The 14,209-nt window shown below is 47.8% G+C and overlaps 1 protein-coding gene across 10 annotated transcripts in view; it reads left to right on the forward strand.

The window, feature by feature from the left end:
• Positions 1 to 14,209, forward strand: part of ncor2 (nuclear receptor corepressor 2) — a 79,646-nt gene that overhangs the window by 29,757 nt on the left and 35,680 nt on the right. For all 10 annotated transcript variants that reach the window (XM_070963606.1, XM_070963607.1, XM_070963612.1 and 7 more), the window contains exons 6-10: positions 3,258 to 3,371; positions 8,522 to 8,578; positions 9,215 to 9,267; positions 12,708 to 12,774; positions 13,956 to 14,128. In XM_070963606.1, the coding sequence (XP_070819707.1) occupies positions 3,258 to 3,371; positions 8,522 to 8,578; positions 9,215 to 9,267; positions 12,708 to 12,774; positions 13,956 to 14,128 (464 nt within the window). The remainder of the gene's footprint in view (positions 1 to 3,257; positions 3,372 to 8,521; positions 8,579 to 9,214; positions 9,268 to 12,707; positions 12,775 to 13,955; positions 14,129 to 14,209) is intronic.

Below are 14,209 nucleotides of genomic sequence, written 5' to 3' on the forward strand. Positions count from 1 at the left end.
GAAGTGGAGCAGACACCTCTTTGTGGTGTCCTTCATCTGCATTCTGCACACATTTTGACCAGGCAGGCAAGCCTAAAAGCACCACCTAAGAGTTTATTCGTCATGCTTGTAGATGTCTAAGGCTTTGCCAGCGCTGGCACCCTTGTCGAATTTTCTTCGTGGCAGCGTTTGGCTCGTTTAAAATGTTCATGTGTGGTTTTCCAATGTGACTTCCCCTGCCAGGCTTCAGCTGGCATCAGTGCAATAAAGTCTCGCTGTTTTGTAATCGCTGCATTCGAGTTCTGTGGCTGTTTCTTGTGCCACGATTCTGTACACGCACTCCTCCAGGCAGCTGCATTCCCCTTTCTCTTCTCTTTGGCTTTTTATTTAGGAGAAAAGTAGGTTAAAAATATATAAGGCTATAAATAACAGCTTCCCTGGGGGAGGAGGAGGAGGATTATGGTGGAGGTTTTGTGACTGCTAAACCACTCATATCCCTGCCACACAGTCTCCCTTTTGGCCGCCTACCATGTTTAGTAGAGGAGCTGTATGGTCGAGCTCTCTTTTCCACCCGATTCCCTCCTCCGCCCTGCACGCAGTTATATTAACGCCGTTGTGCTCAATTATTTAAAAGAAATCATTATTCAGAAGTCACATTAGGGTCATTTATTGATGACAGTTGCATGCGAGTCTGATCTGAGCATTTAGATTAATGATCTTGACTGCTGAATTATACTACTGACAACTGGAGCGAACTCTGGTTTCACAGACTGATACGACCACAGCTTAGAGTCCTGCAGGTTCCCATACAGAGCCATTGATAAGACGAGCTGAAAATATTGATTATGATAAGCTTGATCAACTGTAGAAAGACACAGATATTTGGTTGAGAATGGCCTCCAAATAACGTAGTAACGAGACGAATGCTAAGTGTTGTTTTATTGAAATACACAATATTTTTGGTCCAAGTTAACATAAATGAGCTACAGCTGATAAAAACATTTCATCTGATGAAATTAGTTATTACCAAATAAAAACGAGGAGGCTGCCTCTTGAAGATTTGTATGTTTCTCCATGTTAATAAAAAAGTATTAATGAGTCTGTTTTTCTTAATAAAATTGCGATAGGAAGCGAGATAAAACTGGCTCTCAGATTCCCTCCCTGAGGTTAAAACTTATGAATGATGGAGAGTCGAAGATCTGCTGCTTATGAGCACAAATTGCATCCCCTCCTCTCATCCTTCCTCAATATGCACGGCGTTTTTATGGATTTCTTCTTTACAGTCCAGCTCTCTTGAAGCATTAAAACATCTGGAGTAATTAAGCGGCACGGTAAAACTTTATTTAAAGAGCTCTGGCAGAGTTGGTGGATGGGCGGGGGTTAAGGCTGAGGGTACCGCAAGTCTGTGTCATGTCAGCCGAGCCCAGGATGGCTGGTTTATTTTGTTTTACTCTGTGGCGGCCTTGGAGAGGGAAGGGGGGGTCTCTGTGGGAATGTCTGTGTTTCCCTCACCAGATGCTTCAGGCCTATCATGTCACATGATGATTCATCTCGCTTGACTCTCATGTGTATCCTCCGGAGGCCTCCTCTCCCCTCTCTGAAGCCCCCGACAGGCAATGAGAAGGAGGAGAAGGGGGCCGACGAAACTGTAGATCAGCTTTTTGCACGCCTCTCAGCGACACTCGGCCTTGGCCTGAAGACGGCGAGTTACAGCTGAACACACGCGGCTTCTGTCTCCGCTTGTAGCCTGAACAGCATGGAGAGTGCACCCAAACGGTTCAGCCAGTTCATGAAGTCAGAGATAAAAGGTTTACATTTATCCAGAGGCACGAGGTTTTTATGTTCGCTCGATGTATGTTAATTGTCACAGTTTAAACTGAGTCTTTGAAATGCTTTTGACAAAGTGGACAAAGATGCAGAACATGTGCAGTAGCTGCCAAATCATGTTTTTGTCTGCTTTTACTCAAACGTTTAACCTTTGGTCTCGCTCTTTATAAAATAATTGACCATGGTCAGGAAAATAAACCTCCCAATAAAAGGATTTTAATCAGAGTGATGAATTGCTTCAGTTTCAAGCACCAGACCTCCTTTTTTCTATATGTGTTTTATATCCAGATATGATTTAATACAGAAGGAGAAGGCGGGTGGGCCCTAACATACTCTGTTTAACTGAGGACAGCTCACGCTAAAACAGTTTAGCCTGTTAGCTAACAGCTACCACAGACCTTGATGAGTTACACTGCTGCACAAAAAGCAAGATACGTGATGATACAGGCCACAGCAGCAGCAGCTCGTAGCTTCTTTTCCACTCTGTGAGTTGAAGCTGCTGTTTTCCGTGTCGGATTTGAAAATTCGATGTGTAAATAGTTGAAAAGTTTGAATAATTTTCAGCTCATTATTTCCTGAAAGTGGTGACTTCCTCATGCTGCTTATTGGCGTAGTTAGCTGTGGGAGGATTGATGGTTCTGACTGGTCCGTTTACACCTTTTCAGCATCTGGACTGAATGCAGTCCGGTAGCTCCTTAATGCTGCACGGTTGCGTTTACAGTTGCCTTTTTCCTTTTCTGCAAAGCTGCAAAAAGTCTCTAAATGTAATTAGACTGTGAGACACAAACGCTGCTTTACTTTCTGAACGCTTTCCAGCTTCAAAACTGGCTTTCCCTCCTCTTTCAGTGGGAGATGGATGGACAAAGCAGCACCGACTGAACTCTGCATGATTGGCAGTGAAACAAACACTGATGGGCTTCAGCCCTGCCAGATCCTCTCTTTTAGTTCCTCACAGGTTCATCTGCCACCCCCCAAATTCTGACTAGCTCTCTGTGTTTCGTTCAGCACTTCCTAAAACTCACTGTTTGCAGACAGCAGTGGTTGGTTGGATGCCAGCGTGACTGCTCAGTGAGAGGAACTCTGCTGTTTTCCAGGATTCGTCTGGTGTTCATTTTCCACATTTACCTCTCCTTTGTTTTGTTTTCTTTTGTCTGCCGCTCTCTCATTGGATGTTCCAGCCACACAGCAGGCATCGGCTTTGTTTACAGCCTGTTGTAGTAACTCTTTGATTAACTAGGCCCTGGGGAGTTAATAGCTATTACAGCTAATAGGGCAGTTAGTCTGTCCCTGCTGGAGAGCTGGGGGAGGGACAGTTTATCTAACGCACACTCTCTAATCTGGCTACAGGAAGTGGTGATCCACAGGTCTTCCTGGAAGATCAGGGCCCTTTTGGGTGTGTGGATTTGTCAAAGTCAAGTGTTAACCGCCATCTTTGCGTGTGTGTTTTACAGCAACAGTTGGAGGAGGAGGCCGCGAAGCCCCACGAGCCAGAGCGGCCCATCTCACCGCCGCCCAGTGAGGCCAAACACCGCAGCCTGGTGCAGATCATCTACGACGAGAACAGGGTCAGTAGCGTACACACACACACACACACACACACGCCAGGCGCTCAGTCTGTGGCTCACCACGACCCAGAATACCTTGCATTTGAATTTTGTTTGCCTCGATCACGTATGCAGTGCTTCCATTACCATGAGTGTAACAGTCAGGGAGCTGGGTGCTTTCTCCTGTGGCCGATGCTCGATAAGAAGCTAAACTGAGCCGAGCAGCCACGTGCTCTGAATACTATCTTTTCCTTGCCTTGTTCTAACGTCGGGGATTGAGCAGCTAGTCTGGAGACAGTGCCTGTAAGGTGAACTAGATTACTCAGCAGGTGCACTTTTGAAGAAACCGCAGAGCCCCTAATTTACCATGAGTAGAGCCCCAGAGTGTTTATTCTTTCATTCTGTTTTTATGACGTCTCAGAGACAAAGTGTGGCTCAGAGAGACTGGTGTCTGTCTGCAGGGCGCATTTCTTCTTGGAGATGTGTCATTTTCATTTACCTTGTTTGATGTTTTCCTCAAAAACCACTGCCAACAAAAGCAGAGGGTGCCACAAAGTATTCGTCTCCTACCTGAGCCTCCCACTCGTTACTGTCAGGCGAGGCAGAGCTCTTGCCTAACAGAATAAGCTGCTAAAGGTCAACATAGCAGGCATGATGAATCACACACATGCACACACTGAAAAACATCTTTGTCTTTCATCACCTTTGTAAGTATAGCAACTGAATCCCTCTTTATGGAGAAGAAAAACAGAGCAGCTGGGAGATCATATAAAGGTATTTGGGTGTTAGGTTGGTCCTGGTCGCAGCAGGTAGGATATGCAGCAGTGCTCTGTGGAGGGATTCTCAGTGCTCTCAGTCCCCCTAGTGGTGAAATACACAAGTGTCCTTTTATAGGATTTGGCATTTAAAGCAGAGAGCTCCTCTCACACTTTATCACACCCCATTAAACCTCTCTGAACGAGCTCCCAATGGGAATCTAGGAGCGACGTTAAAACTTCACAGGTCACAGGAAAAGAGCCCTTGAATGTTTGGAGTAGCTTCTCCGACACGATCGAGGCACATCGTTTTCTTAAAGCAGTGTAGTGTGCGTGTGTGTGCGTGGGAAAGCAAGCGTTCACCCTGCTTAGCTGTCATTGGACGAGACTAAACCCATGACAGAGCTGTTGTTGTGACACTTCAGTCTAACCTGCACAGATGTCCTCAGATAACCACCAAAATACCAGAGAAGCCCTTTTAAAAGGAGACGCCGCGGCACAGGGAGTGTCCTTCATGTCTTTCACCCTGACTGTCATGGAGCTTCACTAAATCAATCCAGCAGCAGGACGCTGCAGATTGCTCAAGACTCATCTGAAAGGCTCCAAGTTAAAGAATGACTCACAGCTTACTCCACAATGCAGCCTGACCTCTGTAACACTTTCCACTTCCCTCTGACTGGCAGGATGTACTCTGGCCTACTGCCTCCAACCCTAACCTCTCTCTCTCTCTCTCTCTCTCTCTCTCTCTCTCTCTCTCTCTCTCTCTCTCTCTCTCCTTTTTTCTGCCCCCCCTCTCCCTCTGCCCCCTTTTTCTTTCTCTCCCCTTTCTCCCTCTCTCTTCCTGCCTTTCTCTCTCTCCTCTCTCTCTCTCTCTCTCTCTCTCTCTCTCTCTCTCTCTCTCTCTCTCTCTCTCTCTCCCTCCCTCCTGTCTCTCTCTCTCTCCCCCTCTCTGCTCCTCTGTCTTTCTTCCCCTCCCTCCTCCCTCTGTCTCCCTTTCTCTTTTCTCCCCTCTCTCCCTCTCTCTCTCTGCTCCTCTTTCTCTCTCCTCTCTCTCTCTTTTCTCTTTCTGTCTCTCCTCCCTCTCTGCTTCTCTCTCTCTTTTCTCCCCCTCCTCTCTCCCTCTCTCTCTGCTCTTCTTTCTCTCCCCCCTCCCTCTGTCTCCCCCCCGCTTCTCTCCCCCCCGCTTCTCTCTCCCCCCGCTTCTCTCTCTCTCTTCTCCCTCTCCCCCCGCTTCTCTCTCTCTCTTCTCCCTCTCCCTCTCTCTCTCTCTCTCTCTCTCTCTCTCTCTCTCTCTCTCTCTCTCTCTCTCTCCCCCTCTCTCTATCTCACTCTGTCTCTCCCCCTCTCCCTCCTGACACTATAGCATGCACTCATCCCCTCACTCATATTTATACTGATTCTTGTAGCCAGTATAACATTGGCTGTTATGTATTGATTCCTAAATAATGAACATTACACGTGACACATTATTTAAAGCTTTTGCTAACACTTGGTCACATGTATGCGTCTCCATTAGCCAGATCACATCTGACTGCCTCGTTCTCGGTTCTCCATACAAATCAGAGCCAGCTGCGCTCCAGAGCAGAGCTTGGTGGTAGTGCACCTGAAGTTGTTTGGTCCCTCCTAAAATCACCAGTATATATCCACAGTATGCGTGTTTCTTTGTCGGTGCATGCGTGTTGAAGCACCTGGCTATAATTACCCAGCCTCTGCATGCCTTTCTGAGCTGGTGTCACTGCGCTGTCATCTGTCCCCTCTGGGCTCACTGTCACCAGCTTTCCCAAACAGGGTTGAAGCCATTGTCTCACCCGGGGGACGGCTCGACTCAGGTTCACTCCTCTCATATTTGGGACATAGCTGTCATGGACATGAACACGAGAGGAGACAGCCCCACTGAGGCTGCAGTCTCATCATTCTGTTGAGCTCTGCTAATTCTTCATGTCTCTGCTGTATTAAGACTTTTCCCTGGTACCAAAGTTTTGTCATACTGTGGTTTCAGCCTGTAAGCACCCGCAGTGTCATTTTCATAGGTTGTCCTGAGTTTTCTCGTGTTCAGCGTTTTATGTAAGGGCTCATGTGATCCACGGGGGGGGGATTGTGTTGTTGACTGCAGGCAGCATGGCGGCACAGTATAGTTGCTTAAGATCAATTTTGTTGTCCCACAAGGGGAAAATAGTTTGGTCCAGACATAAAAACACCATTTAATCCACAGTAAAAACAACAAGAATGAGCTCAGAACATAATCACAATGAGACAGAATAAATCAGTGACGCCAAATAAAAGGCTGATGGCTTGGGGAGTTAGATATTTCCTTGTATTTACTTGTTTTCAGTTTATTTTATAGAAGTGGTGTTCCCCGGGTCAAGTAGCTGCTGAAGTGAGTATGGAGGGAAGCTGATGAGAACTATCCTGGAAGATTTTTTGGAGGATAGTTTGACGAGCATGCCGCGGCTGTTATTCGTTGCAGCCTGGCTCGATCCGAACTCACAGATCACACCTAAAGACTGAGCGCTCTGAGGTCCTGACGTGTGAAACAGAAGTAAAATCCAACAGCTCGCATTAAAATGTTTGTGTCTAAAGCCTCTGCCAGAGCAGCAGTCCTGTTAGCTACCACGGGATGGCATAATTGAATTAATGGAGCCAGCCTCTCTGCCTGGGTCTTGTGATGAGGGTGTGTGTGTGTGTGTGTGTGTGTGTGTGTGTGTGTGTGTGTGTGTGTGTGTGTGTGTGTGTGTGTGTGTGCGTGTGCGCGTGTGCGTGCGTGCGTGCGTGCGTGCGTGCGTGCGTGCGTGCATGCGTGCGAGTGACCAGCAGCTCTCTCTGTGTAATTATCCACACTTTTAGACAAAAGGTGATATCTGTACAGCTTCCTCTGAATGTCATCCACACCCTCCTCACAGCTGAATTTGTCGTTCCTTGTGTTTAACGTGAAGCAGTTTTCTCAGAGTTTGGAGGACGGCGTCACGCATTTTCAAGTTCACTCTGAGAATCACGGCTAGGAAACGAAGAGGGGTCCTTGAGCCGCCGTACTCTCCAAGGATGAAAGGCTGGTTTTAATAATTGCTGTTCATTAAGGGCGTAGCAAGCGAGCTCTCTGAGGCAACACTCTGCAGCCTGTTACTCACCGGTGAGGAAGCAACAGGAAGGAGGAAGAACAGAGGTCGATGCAAAACTGCTGAAGGAAGACTCATGGCATGGTATTTGCATTTGAATGACACGTGTAGCGTGCAGATGTAAATGATGAGTTTCCTGTCGTGGAGGAAGCTGGAGCCATGTCGCTGGGCTTCACTGGCAGGTGACCCGGTTGGAAGGCCGTGTTGAGTTAAGTGTGCGTGAGCTCCGCCAGGGTCTTACATCCAAGTCTGTTAGCGTGAGTCTGGTATAACAATCCCCCCACCCCCCCAGTCTTACCTCCACAGTGAAAGGGACAGGGAAGCAGCGTGACATGGTGGCAGGTGAACAATAAAGGTTGACACACACACACACACACACACACACACACACACACACACACACACACACACACACACACACACATACACACATACACACACACACACACACACACTCTGTTAAAACTTCTTCCTCTCCGTCCAACCCTCCCTCGCCGGCCCCCCATCCCGTCCGCGAAGGTGTCAGCCCCGCCTCGCTCTCGCCGCGCGGTCGCTGAAGGAAATGAAGTGAGATGGAAAGCAACGGAGCATGTGGCGTGTCACCGAGGAGGGTCTGTTTGATCGATGGAGCGGAGAGAGTGGAAGAGAGAAGGAGCCGAGCGAACGTGGAGAGGGGTAGTCTGGGACGCTGCTCGCACATTTGTCTGCTGGAGCTAAATATAAATGTATGGAGGAGCAGAGCTGCAGGGAGGTCATCCAGACACACAGATGGGAGGTTTTTTTGATGCCCCAGCGCCTCTCCTCTCGTGCTGTATGGCCCCCGCCAGGATGTTTGTTTTCAGGCTGATTGTTGTAGGTAGTAAGCTGGTGGTGGAGGTGAGCTCGTTCTCTGTCTTTCATTAGTTGTCTCTTATGAGATAAGCACCAAAGCCCTTTAGCCTCCCCCCCACCTCCCTGTGTTTTTGCTCTCCCTCTCCCACTCACTTTCTATTCCACTCCCACTTGCTTCCCTGCCTGCCTGCTCTTTCTCTCTGCCTCCCTCTGCTCAGGGGAGGTGAGTAATCTTTTTTTTTTCTGGGAGAGGAGAGAGGGAGCTGAGGCAAGGAGCCGTGGCCCAGCTCGAGTTAAAAGCTCTAATAATAGTCCATCCATCCCTCCATGCATCCGTCCGTCCGTCCGTCCATCCAGCGAGCGGCGGTGTAGCCTCGGCGACCAAGTGAGCGTGCTCGCTGCGTTGCCGTGGTGATGGCAGAGGTGCGGGCGGCCGGCTAATGTACTACTTCTGTTTGTGTTCCCTCACCAGAAAAAGGCAGAAGAGGCTCACAGGATACTGGAGGGACTGGGACCCAGGGTGGAGCTGGTGAGTGAAGACTTTGATTTTATGTCCCATTTCTTTTAGCTGCTCAAGTGTCTTTGCACAAGTTAGGTCAGAATGATGAAGGACGCTTCGGAGGGATGAGGAGCAAGTCAGGACCACATGATAGCAGAGGTGTGAAGTAATGGAAGTAAAAGTATTTGATCAGTGTACTCATGAAGCAGCATTCAACATATTGATCATGCTGAATAAGACAACACATCAGGATGCAGCGTTACAGCCGTGCTTTTACCCACTGAGAACAGAAACCCTGCTGATCACATTTTAATCAGTTATATTTTAACATTTGACTTCTCCTCTCGTTCCCACACTACCTTTGTCTGCAGTAATATTCTGTCACCATCTCACCGTCACAAACACTCGCTCAGTGAATCTGGATCGTTTGGTCTTCTCCTCGTGGAGGACGTTCATTTTGTTCAGTCGTTTAGATCAGGTTACGCGGCGTCCGTCATGCTGTCTGCAGAACATTTCTGCAAGCATTGAAATCATGCTTTTATGTGGAGGGAGGTCAGAATCACTGATGGGACGTTCATTCGGCCTTCATGTGTCTGCTGTTCACGATGTGTTTCACAACTGAAGACGTGCCTGATGACGATGTGTTTGTTCCTTCTTGTGCTCCAGCCTCTGTACAATCAGCCCTCTGACACCAAGCAGTACCATGAGAACATCAAAATGTAAGTCACAACACGCAACACGCTTTCACATCACTGCATGTCACACCTGTTATTGATTATATTTATGGGACGTATTTGATAGTGTAAAAATTAAAAAATGTAGTTGGTTAATCGCAGGAGATGTATCATCTTTTTCACCCAATCATCAGTTCCCATCAAAAAGGTCTCAGATGCAACCAGTAAAGGGTTGACTAATGTAGGCGGGACCAACCTGGGGGAAAGTGAAGTAGCAGAGGCCTCCATTGGCTCTGAGAGGCTGTTTACAAATGAGTTGCGATCTGATTGGACTAAACCTCCATCAAGCTTGTCTGAGCTGGAGATCCCGTTGGACCGCAGTGAGAACAGGCTGTTCTCGCAGGAGTAGCGGGAGTCTCTCCTTCTCTATATATCTTAATTCTGTTTATTTAAAATGATTGTTCAAACAATATGGAGTATTAGAGCGTACGGCTGTGCTTCTCTCTGCCTCCTGCAGGTCTGCTGCCTTTTCAGTCAGTGTTAAAGTCACGCATGACAACTACGACTGGTCAGCAGCTGCCCACAGCGCCCCCGCCTGCATGTCTGCTGCTTTGATACCGCCCCATGCTAAAACTACAGATAAACGATCTGTCTACAGTCGGTTTTAGTCGTCCGCCATCCTCTGAAGTTCCATGAAATGATATAAATGGCTCATAAGCAGTGAAGAGAAGCGCTCTTGTATTCTGCTCAGACGCTCGTGTTTTTTAATTCTCTGTTATCTTGTACACTCCGGCCGGTGGCCTTAGCAGCTATCAATCCCCGTCATGGTTGTATATGGCCTCTGAGGCTCGTCTCCAAGCCCACACCTCAGCCCCCCCCCTCCTCTTAGCAGCCTGCAAAGAGTGGCTTTGTGAAATTATCGTAATGTAGACTCAGTAATGAGACACACTGGAGTGAATGTGTGTGTGCAGAAGGTCCAGTGTTAATGCAAAGACCTTAAAGGAGCAGCTCTGCACCGTCAGCGTGACACTGCAGGAAATCAGCTTAGAAATAAAACTGAATGCAGCTCGACAGTTTTCGTATCATGTCAGAGTCGTGTTCATCAGGGGCCTTCGTGTTTTGAATTTGGTGCTTGATGAAGGTTTTCAGTTGAGTAACACCTGTTTTAATTAAAAATCTAGTGTTGATAGAAGCTGGTGAAGACTCGCTGATGTGTTTTGTGAGGACCTTGAATCTGTGATTAAAGCAACAGCAGCTTTATTTCACAGAGGTTATTTTGAATACTTCAGAACAGGACTTTTTTATGATGACTTTTATATTCTTGCCACATAAGAAACGAGATTTAGGTGAAAAATAAGCAGCCCTTCAGCTCATGTTTTAATTCTAGTTATGTCTTTTTGCTTAACTGAGCTTCAGATAATTTGTGCTTGAACTGAAGGTGAATTTGTCTAAAAAGAAAAAACAGAAGAGAAACTACTGGTCTGAAAATGGACTAAAATCTCTATTGATTCAATCTTTTGCCGCTGATATTATGACATGAAATATTGAGCGCGGGATGCCTTTCTCAGCATCCAAGGTTGCGTTGGACCAACGATTAATAAATCACGTCGGTTTCATACGTTGGTGGATGTCTGCAGCGAGAGGAGCCCAGAGTACACAACTTTGTGTGGCCCTGCCATGTCTATCAATAAGGCTTATGTGCATCTGTAATCTTTTAAGGGCCATAATTCACTGTGGCACATCAAAGGGCTGGAGGAGGGCTTTATTAGCTTGTCTGCACCATTGGCACTGTGGTTTGGGCACGGTGGCATACCACAAGACGTGTCTGACCTCTCAGCCTCCCACTGCTCTGTCTTCACTCCTTTTGATCCCTGCACCGTTTGATCAGTATTATTGCCTCAAAAGAATTAACTGAAAACTCTCCTCTCTCTCGGTCTCCGTGTGTGTCAGTGTGTGCGTGCGTGCGTGCGTGCGTGCGTGCGTGTTATTAAATACCACTGTGTCGCTTTGACCCAGCACAATTGACTTCTTTGTTTTGCTAACCGGTTTGATAACCTTGGCACTGGTCCCTGCTGGGATAGATGAGCACCAGTAGTATCTCTGTGGAATCCCCGTCCCAGCTCATCTCCTCTCTCTCTCTCTCACACACACACACACACACACACACACACACACACACACACACACACACACACACACACACACACACACACACGCTGCCTCTAACAGCTGATGCTACATTTGCCATTAGCCTTAGCATACGCAGGCTGCCACAGTATGAAAACGAAATCAAACTTTTGCTCAGCGGCCTTGAACCTCTGGAGAACATCTGTCACAAAGGTGTGTGTGTTTGCGTGCCTGCGTGCGCGCGTGTGTGTGTGTGTAATGAATCTTTCAGCCATCGTGTTTTGAGGTATTATTCTAAATTACAGTGTTCTCCAGTATCTCAGAAATGGCGAGGCTTAGGGCAGGACAAAGGAAACCTTTCGCAGGGGTTCAGGGCTCCTAATCTCTCCCTTTGCCATCTGGTGTCTAGAGGACAATGCCATCTCTGTCTTTAAAGGGCTTAATCTATCAGTCCTGTTTTTGCCACATCAAGTCAGTTCTCAGCCATTATATGCCACAACGTGCGTGGATATTGACGGTATCTCGCTGGATTTTGTGGTGTTTACCTTCTCTGTTGCAACGGCTTGACTGGATGTGTGTGTGTTTGTTTGTGTGGGAGTGTTTATGTAGGTTGGGGGTTAAGGCTGTTTAGATTGAACTTGGGTTTGTTATTGCAGATAACATGTTTGGGAAATGAAGAATAGGTCACCCTGTGTGTTTATCCCTCTGGACCCTCAGTGTTATGATGCTGTCTTCCAGTCTTCACAGAACTCATTTAGCACCAGTAGCCCACTTCCTCGTCCTCTGTCCTTGCCTGTGACCCGAAGGACCCTGCGGCTCAGCTGAAGTGACTAATGTAGAATAAGATTACATTAATCAGCTGGGAACGTGACCTTACAACTGACAGATTAAGTGTCAGGAATAAAATTCTGTCTCGCAGCAAAGAAAGAGACAAACTGAGAGGCTGCCTAAGGAGATTACTGGCCCTGACCTTTATTTGAAGCACGCTGGCTGGCTGTTCCCAGACCAGACAAGTTTTATAAGTTTGGCTCACCTCGCTGTCCTTTCCACCCAGAAGCAAGTTTGAGTTTATCGAGCGGTGGCATACAAGGACAGGCATTGTGTGTGTGTGTGCGTGTGTGTGTGGTTTCTGTTTGTTTTTTATTGTGTAAAGAAGCGAGGCAGAGAAAGTGCACAGGGTAGAAAAGTGTACCTGAGGATGTGGAGAACATCATATACTGAGATTTATGATGTGACCAGTGTGATGAAAGCCAACGCGCTGTCTCTCTGAACTGAGCGTCTTCTTGGATGTCCTCACCTTTTCCTTTTGCTTCTGTCCCTCTGTCCCCTCCCTGCATCTCTTTCTTCATCCCTCTTAGAAACCAGGCGATGAGGAAGAAGCTCATCTTGTACTTCAAGAGGAGAAATCATGCTCGTAAGCAGTGGGTGAGTAGAGACTCCACATTCTTCACTCTCTGCTGGGACTCTGACGGATGACTCGTGTGAAAGTGGGCCAGCTGCTCCTGGAAGTGAGAGGCCATTTTAGGCAGGCCGAAGAGGAGCAGAGTGTGATCTGCTGTCAGTGCTGTGCCCCAGGGAAGCGATTGCTTTTCAAGAACAAAAAACTCTCTCACACCATCATCTGAAAGAAAATCCTTTATTTTTTTATTTAGTTTTCGTAGATTCTGTTGAATTCCCCGTCAGCCCAGCGCTCATAGTGAGCATTGTGCAGGGTTAGTCTGCGCTCTTGGCTGCCAGTGATTGAGTGAGGCCGAGCCAAAGAGCGTGACTATAAATAAAGCAGAGATCAATGGGGTGAGCTCTGATGGTAGAGCCAGGCGGACATCTTAAAATCAACCGGCTGGACAGAAAATCGTTAGTGCAAATCAAGTCTACAGTTTTACTGTGAAATTTGCATCCATCCACGAGTCGGAAATATGACGGGCAACTTTTAACTGCTTCCAGCCGTGGAGACGGTGCCAGCAACAGCAGCTCCCACAGCTCTGCGTTTCTCGTACTGCAAGTTCATGTGAGGCCAGAAAGAACGAGTCAAATGTGGCACCTGTACAGAAGCCTGCGAGGCGTGGGCGAGTGTCCAGTCTTGTCTCTTGTTGTGTCTTAAGTGGGGGAGGGGGCTCCTCGTGGGCGGAGCGTGGGGAGACATCACCTTGTGCTTTATGAGCCCATTGAGAGTCGTGTCTCCACCAGGTTTAATGGTCTGCTTTACAGCCTGCCTGCCAGGAAGCTGGGAAAACGGCGGCTGTCGTCTGCCCGAGTCGTGGCTCGAGGCCAGACTCCCCATAGAATACCAACATATGACTTTGTCCCCTCTGAACATGTCGTACATCGTAGGACACGAGAGACGGACAGAGAGCTAAGGAAGATGGCTGAATACAATCATTGAAAAAATAATCTTTCAGTGTTTGGGCAGCCTGAAATATCCCTCTGTGCTTTGGAGGATGTCTTGTTTTAGCAGTGACTGTTAGATGTTCGGTAATTGTGCTTCCTCAGACTTAATGCTCCATCAGTTTTGTGTCTTCAGGTCGAGCTGAAGACAGAAAGAGACAGTGTCGATGGTGAAATGTCTCTGCACTGGATTGAGATCTGTCTTCTCTGTGGCGCTTCAGGAACAGAAGTTTTGCCAGCGTTATGACCAGCTGATGGAAGCCTGGGAGAAGAAGGTCGAGCGCATCGAGAACAACCCACGGCGCCGAGCCAAGGAGAGCAAAGTGCGAGAGTACTACGAGAAACAGTTCCCGGAGATCCGCAAGCAGAGAGAGCTGCAGGAGCGCATGCAGAGGTGAGCTTTGTTTCACGAGCTTTGTTTCGCCCTCTCACAACAGGCCCTCGCTGGCGGTGCTGTAACAGAGCCAAAGCCACT

This window comes from Chaetodon trifascialis, chromosome 6, assembly GCF_039877785.1.
Source record: "Chaetodon trifascialis isolate fChaTrf1 chromosome 6, fChaTrf1.hap1, whole genome shotgun sequence".
Lineage (NCBI taxonomy): Eukaryota > Metazoa > Chordata > Actinopteri > Chaetodontiformes > Chaetodontidae > Chaetodon > Chaetodon trifascialis.